The sequence below is a fragment of the Ogataea philodendri genome (assembly GCF_020536065.1).
Source record: "Ogataea philodendri strain CBS6075 chromosome Unknown scaffold2, whole genome shotgun sequence".
NCBI lineage: Eukaryota > Fungi > Ascomycota > Pichiomycetes > Pichiales > Pichiaceae > Ogataea > Ogataea philodendri.
The window spans coordinates 1,003,736-1,017,050 of NW_025764020.1; the positions used below are offsets into that span (position 1 = coordinate 1,003,736).

General features: G+C 48.8%; 13 protein-coding genes across 13 annotated transcripts; 8 read left to right on the forward strand and 5 right to left on the reverse strand.

The window, feature by feature from the left end:
• Window positions 1-1,041: 1,041 nt before the first annotated feature.
• Window positions 1,042-2,694, reverse strand: OGAPHI_004394 (uncharacterized protein; the record flags this gene model as incomplete). Its single annotated transcript, XM_046205467.1, has 3 exons — window positions 1,042-1,904; window positions 1,991-2,426; window positions 2,668-2,694. 3 exons carry the CDS (start codon window positions 2,692-2,694, stop codon window positions 1,042-1,044), a joined length of 1,326 nt encoding a protein of 441 aa, XP_046061409.1.
• On the forward strand, window positions 1,147-1,929 carry OGAPHI_004395 (uncharacterized protein; the record flags this gene model as incomplete). Its single annotated transcript, XM_046205468.1, has 1 exon — window positions 1,147-1,929. The coding sequence occupies one exon, from the start codon at window positions 1,147-1,149 to the stop codon at window positions 1,927-1,929; it is 783 nt and encodes a 260-aa protein (XP_046061410.1).
• Window positions 2,002-2,613, forward strand: OGAPHI_004396 (uncharacterized protein; the record flags this gene model as incomplete). The annotated part of the gene is made up of 1 exon (XM_046205469.1): window positions 2,002-2,613. The coding sequence occupies one exon, from the start codon at window positions 2,002-2,004 to the stop codon at window positions 2,611-2,613; it is 612 nt and encodes a 203-aa protein (XP_046061411.1).
• Window positions 2,695-3,528: 834 nt separating the features above from the next.
• Window positions 3,529-5,254, forward strand: OGAPHI_004397 (uncharacterized protein; the record flags this gene model as incomplete). The annotated part of the gene is made up of 2 exons (XM_046205470.1): window positions 3,529-4,233; window positions 4,592-5,254. The coding sequence occupies 2 exons, from the start codon at window positions 3,529-3,531 to the stop codon at window positions 5,252-5,254; spliced, it is 1,368 nt and encodes a 455-aa protein (XP_046061412.1).
• OGAPHI_004398 (uncharacterized protein) lies at window positions 4,562-5,248 on the reverse strand (the record flags this gene model as incomplete). Its single annotated transcript, XM_046205473.1, has 1 exon — window positions 4,562-5,248. One exon carries the CDS (start codon window positions 5,246-5,248, stop codon window positions 4,562-4,564), a length of 687 nt encoding a protein of 228 aa, XP_046061413.1.
• A 348-nt stretch (window positions 5,255-5,602) lies between the features above and the next one.
• On the forward strand, window positions 5,603-7,780 carry OGAPHI_004399 (uncharacterized protein; the record flags this gene model as incomplete). The annotated part of the gene is made up of 1 exon (XM_046205474.1): window positions 5,603-7,780. One exon carries the CDS (start codon window positions 5,603-5,605, stop codon window positions 7,778-7,780), a length of 2,178 nt encoding a protein of 725 aa, XP_046061414.1.
• On the reverse strand, window positions 7,243-7,581 carry OGAPHI_004400 (uncharacterized protein; the record flags this gene model as incomplete). Its single annotated transcript, XM_046205475.1, has 1 exon — window positions 7,243-7,581. One exon carries the CDS (start codon window positions 7,579-7,581, stop codon window positions 7,243-7,245), a length of 339 nt encoding a protein of 112 aa, XP_046061415.1.
• Window positions 7,775-9,010, reverse strand: OGAPHI_004401 (uncharacterized protein; the record flags this gene model as incomplete). The annotated part of the gene is made up of 1 exon (XM_046205476.1): window positions 7,775-9,010. The coding sequence occupies one exon, from the start codon at window positions 9,008-9,010 to the stop codon at window positions 7,775-7,777; it is 1,236 nt and encodes a 411-aa protein (XP_046061416.1).
• Window positions 7,824-8,195, forward strand: OGAPHI_004402 (uncharacterized protein; the record flags this gene model as incomplete). The annotated part of the gene is made up of 1 exon (XM_046205477.1): window positions 7,824-8,195. The coding sequence occupies one exon, from the start codon at window positions 7,824-7,826 to the stop codon at window positions 8,193-8,195; it is 372 nt and encodes a 123-aa protein (XP_046061417.1).
• OGAPHI_004403 (uncharacterized protein) lies at window positions 8,286-8,891 on the forward strand (the record flags this gene model as incomplete). The annotated part of the gene is made up of 2 exons (XM_046205478.1): window positions 8,286-8,518; window positions 8,606-8,891. The coding sequence occupies 2 exons, from the start codon at window positions 8,286-8,288 to the stop codon at window positions 8,889-8,891; spliced, it is 519 nt and encodes a 172-aa protein (XP_046061418.1).
• Window positions 9,011-9,170: 160 nt separating the features above from the next.
• Window positions 9,171-11,564, forward strand: OGAPHI_004404 (uncharacterized protein; the record flags this gene model as incomplete). The annotated part of the gene is made up of 1 exon (XM_046205479.1): window positions 9,171-11,564. The coding sequence occupies one exon, from the start codon at window positions 9,171-9,173 to the stop codon at window positions 11,562-11,564; it is 2,394 nt and encodes a 797-aa protein (XP_046061419.1).
• Window positions 11,565-11,680: 116 nt separating this feature from the next.
• On the forward strand, window positions 11,681-13,261 carry OGAPHI_004405 (uncharacterized protein; the record flags this gene model as incomplete). The annotated part of the gene is made up of 1 exon (XM_046205480.1): window positions 11,681-13,261. The coding sequence occupies one exon, from the start codon at window positions 11,681-11,683 to the stop codon at window positions 13,259-13,261; it is 1,581 nt and encodes a 526-aa protein (XP_046061420.1).
• Window positions 12,836-13,201, reverse strand: OGAPHI_004406 (uncharacterized protein; the record flags this gene model as incomplete). Its single annotated transcript, XM_046205481.1, has 1 exon — window positions 12,836-13,201. The coding sequence occupies one exon, from the start codon at window positions 13,199-13,201 to the stop codon at window positions 12,836-12,838; it is 366 nt and encodes a 121-aa protein (XP_046061421.1).
• Window positions 13,262-13,315: the final 54 nt, after the last annotated feature.

Consider the following 13,315-nt stretch of genomic DNA (forward strand, 5'->3'; position numbering starts at 1 on the left):
CGTTCCCCGCCCACCGTGTCTGCCAATCACAGATCCCCAGATCGCAAGAGTCATGCTTTTTGTCGGGGTTCCATAGTTCTCTAGGGGTGCGGCTAGCGGGGTCGCCAGTTGCCAGTTTTTTTTTTCTCCCTTAGCGGGAGGGCTACATTTTTTTGAGCATCCTTGCACCAGCTACTAGACTGAAAATTCGACATCACGTTACGGCCGCTTCATCACTGGACGGTGTAACAGGCTGCAGTGCTACTAAACACGGCTATGCCAATAAGAACAAGTGGACTGAGAGAAATTTCAATTACCAAAAGAAAAGACAAGTACCCGGCATACAATTACAGGACAATAACTAGTCAATAGGAGGTAACGTCCATAGATTTCTAAAGGAGTTGAACGTCGAAAAGTTTTCCAGAGCCTGACAATAAAACGGCTTATCACAGCGTACCGAGAGAGGCTTGGTGTGGAATTCGAGGGTCGGTTTGTCTGCAACTCGGCAGAAAGAAATTTCGATCTAGGCTTGGATTGTGGGTCAAAGCCAGCACTTGGCGCGAGGTTTGGGCTGGAAACGTGTGATCTTCGTGTGTATCGCAGTGCGCGATGATTTTCGCTGGCATAATCTATTGAAAGAACGAGAAACTCGTGAATAGGGCTGTTTATTCGTGCATTGTGGATGCGCAAAAGAAGTTTCCAGAGGAGGGCTCGAAACAAATATAGGCTATTATTAGTAAAAGTATAAGCCGAGATTCCTAAATCGCATGCCTGGGTGCACTTTTCTATTACAGGAGGAAGCATTTGATACAAAGTGAAAAAAAAATCAACCTTGTTGCCAACAAATGGGTACGGCGCGAGATAATTGGAATTTCCTCGTACAATCCCAAAACTAACAATCTCCAGTCCAGATTCGGCAAAGAAAAAAATCTTTACTTTTTATTTTCCGTTCCAAGAAAGATGTAAATAGCTACACTTATTTCCCTGTATGTCAAAATCCTATGTAAATTTCTTTTTTCTATTGTCTAGAACAATATCAGGCACTAATTTTATTATAAGGCCTCACATCCTCTCAAATGAAATAGGCCCTCCATCCCCAAAATATAAATAGGACCCGGAACCTCGGGTGATGTTGTATCGACTCATATTCACTCTCGCTAACTGAAAATGGACGCTGAACAGCAATTGGGCTACTCCCCTGCTCTCAAGACCAACAAGTTTGGTCTCAACAACTATCTTAAGAACCACCTGGTTGCTGCTTCTGGTGAGTTCATTGGAACCTTCATCTTCTTGTGGGTTGCCTACATGATTGCCCAGATTGCCAATCAAGACGAGTTCTACTCCAGCCAGGGCTCCAACCCAGCTAAGTTGATCATGATCTCGTTCGGTTTCGGTTTCGGTGTCATGGTCGCTATTTTCCTCACCTGCAGAGTTTCCGGTGGTAACCTCAACCCTGCTGTCACCCTGACTCTTGTGCTTGCCAGAGCTGTTTCTCCAGTTCGTGGTTTCATCATGATGCTCTCCCAGATGGTTGCCGGTATGGCTGCTGCTGGTGCTGCTTCTGCCATGACCCCAGGTCCTGTTGCTTTCGCTAACGGTCTTGGTGGTGGATGCTCCAAGAGCAGAGGTCTCTTCATCGAGATGTTCGGTACCACCTTGCTCTGTATCACTGTTTTGATGACCACTGTCGAGCAATCTAATTTGTCCGACTACGCTCCTGTGTGCATTGGTCTCTCTTTGTTCTTGGGTCACTTGATCTGTGTCTACTACACCGGTGCTGGTTTGAACCCAGCCAGAACTTTCGGTCCATGTATTGCTTCCAGATCCTTCCCAGTGTACCACTGGATCTACTGGGTCGGACCAATTCTCGGTGCCGTTCTTGCCTTCTCCATCTGGCAATTTTGGAAATTGCTTGATTACGAAACCTGTGTCGCTGAGGAGGAGGAGTAATCAGCCTAAATAATAATTTTCACGAGTATATTACATTTAATTTTTCACGAAATTAAAACACCTTTATATCCAATGGTTCGTAGATCTGCCCGTTTGGCTGGCAACACCGTCGAAGAGGCCGCTCCTGCTGCTAAAAAACAGAAGACCACCGCCCAGGCGGTGAAGCCTAAACAATCCACCGTCGACGCGAAAAAGGAGTCTAATGACGTGAAGGCCGACACCGCCAAAAACACGTTGGAAGAAGGAGATGAGATCCCGGCAGACTTGGAATTGGAAAACCAGGACGGCGAGTCCGTCAATCTGTTGAAGCTCGCAAAGGACGCAAAGGTCCTGGTCGTGTTCTTGTACCCCAAGGCCTCAACACCGGGCTGTACAAGACAGGCTGTTGGGTTTCGCGACAATTTCGAAGTTTTGACCGGATTGGGTGCCACAGTGGTGGGGTTGAGCTCGGACTCGCCAAAAACACAAACCAATTTCAAGTTGAAGCAGAAACTGTCCTACGATTTGTTATCTGATCCATCGAAAAAACTGATTGGTCCCTTGGGTGCCAAGAAGCAACCGAACGGAATTGTGCGTTCAGACTTTATCTTCAGAGACGGTGTGCTTAAAGTGAAACGCGTGGGAATTTCCCCTGAGAAAAGTTTCACCGGGGCTGTTGATGAAGTGAAGAAGCTGGTGACTTAAACAGCGGCGTTATACGTAGAACAATAGATTTCAAAAGCTACTGACAATGCATACTTGGGCAAGGCATCCACCAGAAGTCATATGATCGCGGAAACCTTGGCACGCAGTTGGTCGGTTAGTAATGTAATACCAAAATCATTGCATCTGAAAATATTTCCTAATTGAGCCGCCTATTGTGCTCATAAGGGCCAAGATGGGAAGGGAACATAAACTATCCGACACACTACGGGAGAAGCGAGAAAATTTTTTTGCTCGCTGCAACACCTACATCCTTGCGGTTCCTGCTGTAAACGCGGATGATAAGATGCATAGCAACGTGCTGGCCGTGGGCGCAGTTGGTGGACCGGTTGCACTTCCCACCGGCAAGTTACAATAAACCGCTTTGAAGGGACCGTACCTATTTTTATACCAGACATTTCGTATATGCACAGGAGATGGTTGTTGTCGGATGACGCAATTGTAGTTGGTAATCTGTATCGCGCAAAATATGTGTCAACCATCTAGCATGTTGTTCATACCCTTGGCTTCGTGTTCTGTGTGTGGTCAGTGAGTGAGAGTTGCGTCTAAACAATACAAAATCTGATGCAGTGATTGGAATTTCCGTTCGGCAGGCCTGCGTTTTGCCGCTTATGAAACATGAAATTGAACAATCCAATTGTTTTTGCTGCAACAAGGTTCTTCTCCGCATCAAACAAATGCATCGCTAATAATATGTTGCTGCCTCTTGCACGCTAAAAGTGAAGTCTGGTTACTTAACTCCATTACATTTCCCCCCTGCACACTATAAAAACCTTTGGAGGCCCTACATGGCAATTTCTTGAATTTTGCCATCGATACTCTCGGTCTGTTTGTTTATGTGCCCTTGCCCCGATTAAGATCAAGAGATGCCAACATTAGCTTCTTTTCCCAACCACCATGGACAACAATAAAAATAATAATAGAATCACCCTACCTTCAATACGAGATCTACAAACAGACTTATCACCTTCCTCCTCCCCTCCTACTCAGCCTCTTCAGCTTGCTTTACCTCGAATATCAACAGCGCACGCCAGATCGCCCAGCCAGTCGTCGATATCCACCCCTTCGCAATACATGCTGTCACCCCAGCTGCCCCCTCCCCGTCAATACACCTACTCCCAGCAGCATCCGTACTCGATGCCCCACCCGTACATGGGGGCCTACCGTCACGACCCGTTCGACCATGTCGACTACCTTGCTCATTCCCCAACCTATCCACTTCCTCCTCCGTCGGCCTCTGCACCGTACCCGGTTTCGCAGCCACCAATGATCATTCCGACCCCACCGCAATCTTCCACCAGATACGACTCCAAGTCCAGCACGGCCTGGACCCCCGAGGACGATAAGTTGCTCCGGATGCTCAAAGAGGAAAAGAACTACGGATGGAGAGAGATCGCATCGTATTTCCCGAACAGAACGCTCAACGCGTGTCAATTTCGTTGGAGACGGCTTGTAGTGGGTGTGGCCGGGAAGAGGGGATCGGAGGGATCTGTGTCACCAAAGAGAACCCGATCTAGAGTGCATTCCCAGGACGGTGAAGATTCGGAATCGGAAAAAAGCAAAGACAAAATAAGCGATAAAGAAAAGGAGAAAGAGGGCAAGGTTACAGACCTAAAGAAGCTGCTCAACTAATAGACTAGCATATATGATTCGTAAGAATAGATGTACTATTACACCGTGAAAGTGGGCAATTTCATCTTCTAGTGCACGGTCAATTGCTCTTTCGATAAGGTCTCGGCTAATACATGCTCGGCCGAGCAACAATGTCAATTTTGAGATTATTTTTTTTTTGCTTCATTGCCCAGATTTATTTTTGGCTGCAGCTATGAAAACTCTACACCTCGCACCGTGGAAATTTCTCAATAGCCAGGCACCGGAACCGTGTGCTACACCCTTTCTCAAACTCATCTTCACTATTACTTCTATATGCTTAACGGTTACTCTTGGCAACTCTCTCCAGCTCGTCCTTCTTCTTGATAGCGTAGGAGGTGGAAGAACCCTTAGCAGCATTGATCAACTCTTCAGCAAGACATTCGGCAATGGTCTTGACGTTTCTGAAAGCAGCCTCTCTAGCACCAATAGTGAGCAGAGCAATAGCCTGGTTGACTCTTCTGAGTGGAGACACATCGACGGCTTGTCTTCTAACGGTACCGGCAGATCCAATTCTTGTGGAGTCTTCTCTTGGACCGGTGTTGACAATAGCGTCAACAACAACCTGGAGTGGGTTCTGGTCGGTCAAGACGTTGATGATCTCCATGGCGTGCTTGACGATTCTAACAGCCTTGAGCTTCTTACCGTTGTTTCTACCGTTCATCATCAAGGAGTTGGTCAATCTCTCGACAATAGGACATTGAGCCTTTCTGAATCTCTTGGAAGCGTATCTTCCGGCAGTGTGGGAGACGTAGACTGGTTGTCTGATCTGGATGTAGTCAGTCAAAGAGATGTCCTTGACGGTGACATCTTCAAAAGACCATTTGTTGAACAACTTGACCTCTTGGGCGCCAACTTGGATATCTTTTGGGATAGGAGTGGCAAGCTCGACGAACTTCACCTCAACTGGTTCAGAGACGATCTCTTCTTCGTATCCTTCAACTGGTTGTGCTTCAACTTCAGACATGGTTAATTGAAAGTTTTTCAGGTTGGAAAAATTTTGAAGTACAAAATCACAGTCACAGTTCGCTTTTTCGCGTGCGCACGCCTTTTTTTCTCTTATCCCTAGAATTGACTTTCTGGCCCAATTAGGAAGTCTAAAATCCAACGGGGTTACCCGGTTCTCGTCGCGTGACACAGACAGTCTAACAAGCATGCACGGCTGATACCGCTCGTCAACAACTAACAAACAGGCTCCCCATGACCGCATCGCCTACACTGATACATAGTCACCAACACTTTGCCCGGTTTGCCAATATTTGTTTGCGGGGATGTGGGGTATAAATATTTCCTTTTCCCCACGTTTAGTTAGCTATTCTAGATGTCATACTCTACTTTCCAGCACGAGGACCAGCTGCCACGGCTACCTGTTCCGAGTCTTTTAAGCACCGTTGAGCAGGCGCTTGATGCGCTCGAGCCGCTTGTTTCTCCAGACGAGTACCAGAACCTCGTGGAGAAGTCGGTGGAGCTGCTCAATTCGCAATCTGTCAAAGTGTTCCAGCAATATCTTATCGAGGGGTCCAAGACGAATCACAGTTATTTGGACTCTGAAGGAATTTATCCCACCACTGCAAATGTTTATGGGGACTTGAGAGGCCATACGCTGCCTCGGAACCCGTTCTTTATCTTTGAGAATGACCCGTTGAAATCGATGGCTCCGTCACAAGCGTTCAGAGCCTCGATTTTGGTTACCTCGGCTTTACGATTCGCAGTGGCATTGCGTCGAGAGCTGCTAATGCCAGATACCGCTCCCAAAAGCAAGACTCCGCTGTCAATGAGCTCCTATAAGAATCTGTTTGGCACCACTATTGTTCCGTACAATAACGGTGTTTCGGTGAAAAGATGCAGTAGCTACCAAGATAGCAGGCACATTGTTATAATGGCCCGGTCCAAGTTCTACGTTTTGGAGGTCTTATCGGAGGATCATCAGATCTGGTTCACCAAGCACGAGCTCAAAGACGTGTTCCAGGCGATCATGGACGACGTCAAGCTGGAACACAATTCAGGCACCAACGACGCTATTGGTGCACTCACCACTGAGCTCAAGTCTACCTGGCGAAACGCGCGCTACTGTCTCGAACGCACCAACAAGGACGCTATGGACGTGCTGGACAACGCGCTGTTCGTGGTCTGTCTTGATCACGAGGCCCCGGCTAATGATCTGGAGAAAGTCCAGTTTGTCTCGCACGGTACTTCAAAAATCGACTCCGACGGCCTCCAGGTCGGCACCTGCACCAACAGGTACTACGACAAGCTGAACCTAGTCATCACAGAAAATTCTGTGGCTGCGTGTGTGTATCCTGCTGCTGCTATGGACGGGACCTCTGTTCTGCGGTTCGTGAGCGATATTTATACGGACTCTGTGCTCCGGCTAGCGCGCAAGATCAACGGCGCTAACTACACGCTCTGGAGAAACGTCAACACTGTGCCGATCAACAGCGACCTTGACAAACCAACGTTCCACAAGCTGGAATTCAGTCTGCCACCAGAACTCAAGTCCGGCCTTCATTTGGCAGAAACCAGACTCGCAGACATCATCCACCAGCACGAATACGTTTCCAAGACTATAACCAACATCGGAAGCAACTTCATGGTCAACAAGATGAATATTCCGTCAGATACGGTGATTCAGTTGGCTATCCAGATTACGTACTATGCCCTGTACGGCCGGGCTATTTCCACACTGGAGCCCGTGACCACCAGGAAGTTCAGAGACGCCCGAACAGAGCCAATCTGTGTCCAGAGCTCCAACGTACTGGCGCTGTGTCAAGCGTTCATTTCACAGACTCCGCAGTCTCGCAAATGGGCCCTATTCCTGGACACTGTTGAGGAGCATGTCGCCAAGATCAAGAACGCGGCTCAGGGGAAAGGGTTCGAGCGGCATCTGAGCGCGCTGAGATCCGCATATATCCAGCACGAGCACCTATCGAAGCTTAACTCGACTGTCCACATCGACAGCAACTACGAGATTCCGCCATTTTTGTTTGAGCCGGCCTTGGATCTGCTGTACAAGCCAGAGATCCTGGCAGCCAACTGCGGCAACCCAGCATTGCATCTATTTGGAGTGACTCCGGCAATTCCATCGGGTTTTGGAATCGGATACATCATCAAAGAAGACTCCGTGTCGATTGTGGCCTCATCCCAATGGAGACAGACCAGCAGGTTCCTGGAAACTTTGGAAAGCGTTCTGGAGGAGATCAAAGTGCTATGGAAAACCGAAGGAGTTTTGCCCGACAAGTCTGTTGATCGGAGCAGAGTTCGTGAGCTGGAATCATATGCTGAGTCTCTTCCGCAATCCATGCTCTCCACCAACTATTCTTTGAAAAGCTCCAACATCCTAGGAGGATACGACTATTTCGACGTGGAAGAGCTGGCAGCACGGTCAGAGCAGGGGACAGCAAGACACAGTCGCGTGCAAACACGGTCAAACAGCGCGCTCAACATCTCTGAGCATCTGAAAAGTTCCGGTAAACGGATCAGTGTCAACGATGAGCTATGATTTAACTAATTGAGAGTCCAGGTGCGGGAAGTTGTAGCCGAGAATGAGGTTGGCCACGATCAAGTTCACCGCGTTCAGCACAAAACAGACCCAAAGCTGGCCCTTCTGGGCCAGAATTCCCGTGAAGTTTGGCGAGATTGCTCTCACGGCCGTCTTGGCTATGTTCACGGTTCCCATGACTTTGGGCAGCTCCTCAGGACTCGTCACAGACGTGAGTAGGATTTGTCTCGGTATGACATCAAATGCAGTGAAAGTTTGGTTAAACAGTAAGAAAACAGTAGCCAGGGGCAGTGTTCTTCCTAGTAGAGGTATGCATAGCAGTGCAAGTCCGCAGGGTATTTGGGTGAAGATAGACGATTTGATAGGGCCGACGTGTTTTGCAAACCACGCCGACGGGAACGCAGCAAATGCCTGAAGAATGTCCAATGATGAAAAGATGGTTCCGAGTGTAGCAGGCGAAGCGTCGAACTGGTATCTGAAATAGTAAATTATCCATGCCACCGGCATGAACCCGGCACCGAACGAGTCGATCGTGAAGGTGACCAGCAGTTTGAACAAAGTTCTTTGTGTTTCTGGTGCCAATCCAGTGACTGTTTGGTATTCAACCGTGGAAACCAAAAGAGGAGTCGATTCGCTGGCCTCTGTGCCTGACGCTCCATCTTCTAACGTGGCATTTGATATTTCGCATTTTTTCGACAAAAAGAACATCAGAACCAGCTTTAGAACGGCTATTGCACAGTAAATGATAAACGTATTTCTATAAGCTTCCACAAAAGACCAGTTGAACTTGGACACCATCGTTTGCACGAAAAAACCAGCTCCTAGCTCTCCCAATGAAGCCCCAGCTGCAGCCAGCACAGCGTGGATGGCAAAGACCTCCGGTCGATGGTCTGTTGGAGTGAGTGTGGCCAGAACTGCCTCTTCAATCGATTTGAACGGACCTGTCTCGTTACCGGACGGAGATATCACTCCGAGAATGGAAGCAGTAAGCAGTAGTGCAAAATTATCTGTTCCCCACGCGAAAACGATACCGGACCCGAGCATCAGCAGTCCGCCAATGATCATTACTCGACGGTTTCCGATCTTGTTGGAGTTCCAAACTAGAAAGTAGGACAAGAGCGTGTCCCCAATCATGGTCAGGGACATGAACAGTCCAATTAGCGACTCTCGGATCTGGAGTTCCTTCAAATACAGTGTCAGCACTTGGTTGGTCAGTCCGAACGACGCCATGCGAATGAATACCGACGCCCACAGCAATTTTGTATCAGGGCCGGCCTCCACCAGGCTCCGTACAAAGTGCACCATAAAGAAAAAAATAACAAAAAAATACAATAGAAAAATTCCTTCATAACGGCTAATACCCCCAACTTCGCCATCTGTTGGATTTCCAATGAGTTCTGGCGCTAATACAACGGTCAAGTCCGAAAAGGATTTGTCCAAATCGAAAAAAATAGCGTGTGTTGAATGCCGACAGCAGAAAGCCAAATGCGATGCCCATGAAACAGCACCAGGGCCCTGTACACGGTGCAAGCGCAGAAACCTCCCCTGCGAACTGAAATCGGACTACAAAAGAACTTATAAGCGGGCAAAGATTGCTCAGCTCGAAAAGGAGTACGAGGTTCTCCGTCAAAGATTGCACGGAGACCCCCAGTCACTGGACCTGTTACCTCATATGAACGCTCTTTCCCCACTGCCTCCACATGTGCAGCCGCCAATTATATCACAACAAGCTAGGTTTGTGTCGCCAACACCGTCGCCGATCCCCGTGGCGGCGAAAACAGTGCCCAATTCGGGTCCGGTCGTGATACGAAATAATGTGGAGCCAACGTTCTTCGGTACAAAGGGCCCAGATCCCGTTCCTGTCCCGTGTATTCATATCGATCCGTCACTTTACGTGTGTCAGCCCAAGTCGTTGGGAGACGTTCATCTTTCCGAGGAGCAGATCAAGGCCCTTTTCGGCGAATATGTCGAAAGGTACCATCCCATTCTGCCTGTGGTTGATGTCTTTAAAGGTGTTGAAAAACTCTACAAGCTGTGTCCGGTTCTTTTCTGGACCATAATGTACACTTCGCTGCGGAAACACCAATCCGCGATAATCTCAAGGGAGGAGAGCAGCTCGCTGTATTTTGCTCTTTCTCCAATTCTCAAGTCCGCACTTGCTGAGCTTGCGATTTCTCCAATCACGAGGTACGCGCCAGCCGAGATGGAGGAGGCCATTCTGAACGTTTCAAGTGTTCATTCTGTTCAGGCCCTGTTGATATTTACGTTCTGGCCGCCGCTGAAATCGTCATTGAGTGCAGACGCTTCGTGGAACTCGATCGGAATGGCTATTTTCCAGGCCATCAGAATCGGGCTCCATGTGCCAGGTCATTCTCCGGACGGAATGAAAACAACCAACATGGACCTTTTACAGGAGCAGGTTCGCACCTGGTTATGTTGTAACGCGGTTTCCCAGACAATCGGCACGGCTTTTGGGTTCCCCAGTTTTGTGCAGCTTGACACGTCGCTGTTGATGTCATGCAAGCCGAACTCGTCGTTCGAGATCTCGGAGTCTCTACGTCAGATGGTGGAAATCCAACTATTTGAGGATTCCTTGGCCAAAACAATGAATAGCAACCCGTTGGATCCCTTGAGGCTGGTCGATGCCACTGAACGGCTACCATTACTTCATCTGCTCCACACGCAGCTTGACCAATTGGAAATCAAGCTGTTGTCAGATTTCGCCAACCCCGTCGACGATATCCGTCGGCTGACTCTGTATGCCGCAAGACTGCACATCAGCACCTACTATTTTCTGGACACCGACAGAATAGCTCCGTTTGAGCTCATCAAGGGCATGACCAAAGCATACAACGCCGCGTTGGCAGTTATCCTACACTGCAAGGACGCTCAAGCCAGAGACAAGGGTTTCATGAAGTACATGCCGGGAGTTCATGTGCTCACCATGTGGCAGGCAGCTTTTATTATTGCACGGCTGGTGCATTCCACGTACTCTTCGTTTGTCGATGTCGGGGCCGGCAAAGAAGCGTACCAGAGTGCGATTGATCTGGTGTTCAAGGCGTCGGTTGTGAAACACGACATGGCTCACCGTTCATCTGGAATCATGCGCTCTTTATGGCCTTTACTTAAGACACTCCATGAACAGGGAGACGAGTTTCAAAAGGTCACTGTGCGGTCAAGAATGGCCGCCAGTGTGTTCTTCGACTGTCTGTGGATTCTGCGAGAGAAGAGCGGCATGATTAAGCTTGCTCCTCGCCAGGACGCGTCGAATCTGGATGGAGTGGTTGCAGATGGGGAGTCTGAGTCTGACGAGTACGACGAGGCGGTGAATTCTGGGTCCGACTCCGAGGAACGCGCCGAGGAGTCTAACGGTAAGGACTCGCAGCGGACGCCAAATTCGTCTGTGTCGTCGCAATCGCGAAGACGCCGCAAACAGCGCAGTTTGTCCAACACTCTGCATCCTGAGTCTTCTGCTCGGAAGATCATCAATACGATCCCACTAGACCCCCAACCGATCTCATTGGCTGAAAAACAGGGCCATACGAGCGGAACGAACAGCACCAACACGTCACCGTTCATGCACCAGTACCGGTCTCCACCAAACCACGCAACGATGCAACCGCCTCCAGTGAAGAACGTTCAAACAGCAGAACCAAAGACGACCGCAACAAATCCTGTTCAGTACCCGCTGGACTCGTGGGAAATGGTGTCGGATCTGGACTCGGAGCTGCTGTTCAAGAACATCGACACCGTGATGGACGTGTTTGGCTTCCACACCGAGTAGAATATGTGCGGGACGATCGACGCGCCTGGATCTCACTTTTATAGACGTTGAGAAAAAATTGCCGGTGAAAAAATTACGGTGAAAAAGTATTTAATTACACATAAAACAGATACAGTATGCCGACCGAGCTCCAAGACGCCGTTCCCGACATCGTGATTGGCGGGACTGAAGAGGACGTTTACGACGACCAGTATGCCGCCCAAGACGGCGAAGACAGTGAAAACGAACAAGAAACACAAAAGGGCAAGAAAGTGAGCTTTGTCACTTCTGATGACGAAGATGAGCGCGAAGACGAGCTTGAGAGAAAGAGAAAAGAGTTCGAAGAAGGTGGTGGACTTCCTGAGCAGCCAGAGAACCCAGACTTCTCGACTTTAACTCCACTTTCGCCAGAAATCATCAATAGACAGGCAACCATCAACATCGGTACCATTGGTCATGTTGCCCACGGAAAGAGTACTGTTGTTCGTGCGATTTCGGGTGTCCAGACGGTCAGATTCAAGAACGAGCTGGAGAGAAACATTACCATCAAGTTAGGATACGCCAACGCCAAGGTTTACCGGTGTGACAATGCAGAATGTCCAGAGCCAGGATGTTACCGTTCCTTTGAGAGTGATAAGGAGGTCCATCCAAAATGTCAAAGAGAGGGATGTTCTGGTAGATACCAATTGGTCAGACACGTTTCGTTTGTGGACTGTCCCGGTCACGACATTTTGATGAGTACCATGTTGTCTGGAGCAGCCGTCATGGACGCTGCTTTGCTGTTGATTGCCGGTAATGAGTCTTGTCCACAGCCACAAACCTCGGAGCATCTTGCTGCCATCGAGATCATGAAGCTGAAGCACGTGATCATTCTGCAAAACAAGGTGGATTTGATGAAAGAGGAGGCGGCTCTCGAGCACGAAAAGTCTATCCTCAAATTCATCAAGGGTACCATTGCTGACGGGGCTCCTATCATTCCAATCTCGGCACAACTGAAATACAACATCGACGCCGTCAACATGTGCATGGTGAACTCGATTCCTGTTCCACCAAGAGACTTTTCTGCACAGCCGCAACTGATTGTGATCAGATCGTTCGACGTCAACAAGCCAGGATCCGAGATTCACGAGTTGAAGGGAGGTGTTGCTGGTGGATCGATTTTGACCGGTGTCTTCAAGATCGGCGACGAGATCGAGGTCAGACCGGGTATTGTCACCAAGGACGACAACGGAAAGATCCAGTGCAAGCCAATTTTCTCCAGCATTGTTTCGCTGTATGCTGAGAACAACGACCTAAAGTTTGCCGTTCCAGGAGGACTGATTGGTGTGGGAACCAACATCGACCCTACTCTGTGTAGAGCCGACCGTTTGGTTGGACAGGTTGTTGGTTCTAAGGGCCACCTGCCTTCTGTTTTCACAGACATCGAGATCAACTACTTCCTTCTGAGAAGACTGTTGGGAGTCAAGACCGACGGCCAGAAACAGGCCCGTGTGAGAAAGCTCGAGGTTGACGACGTGTTGATGGTGAATATTGGCTCTACCGCCACGGGAGCAAGAGTGGTGGCCGTCAAGGCAGACATGGCCAGATTGACGCTCACCTCGCCAGCATGCACGGAAATAAACGAGAAGATTGCGTTGTCCAGACGTATCGACAAGCATTTCAGACTGATTGGATGGGCCACTATCAAGAAGGGAACCACGATAGACCCTATTAATTAAGTATGAATATATTTTTTGATTTAATATTGGCTATCCAGAAAGATTGGTACAATA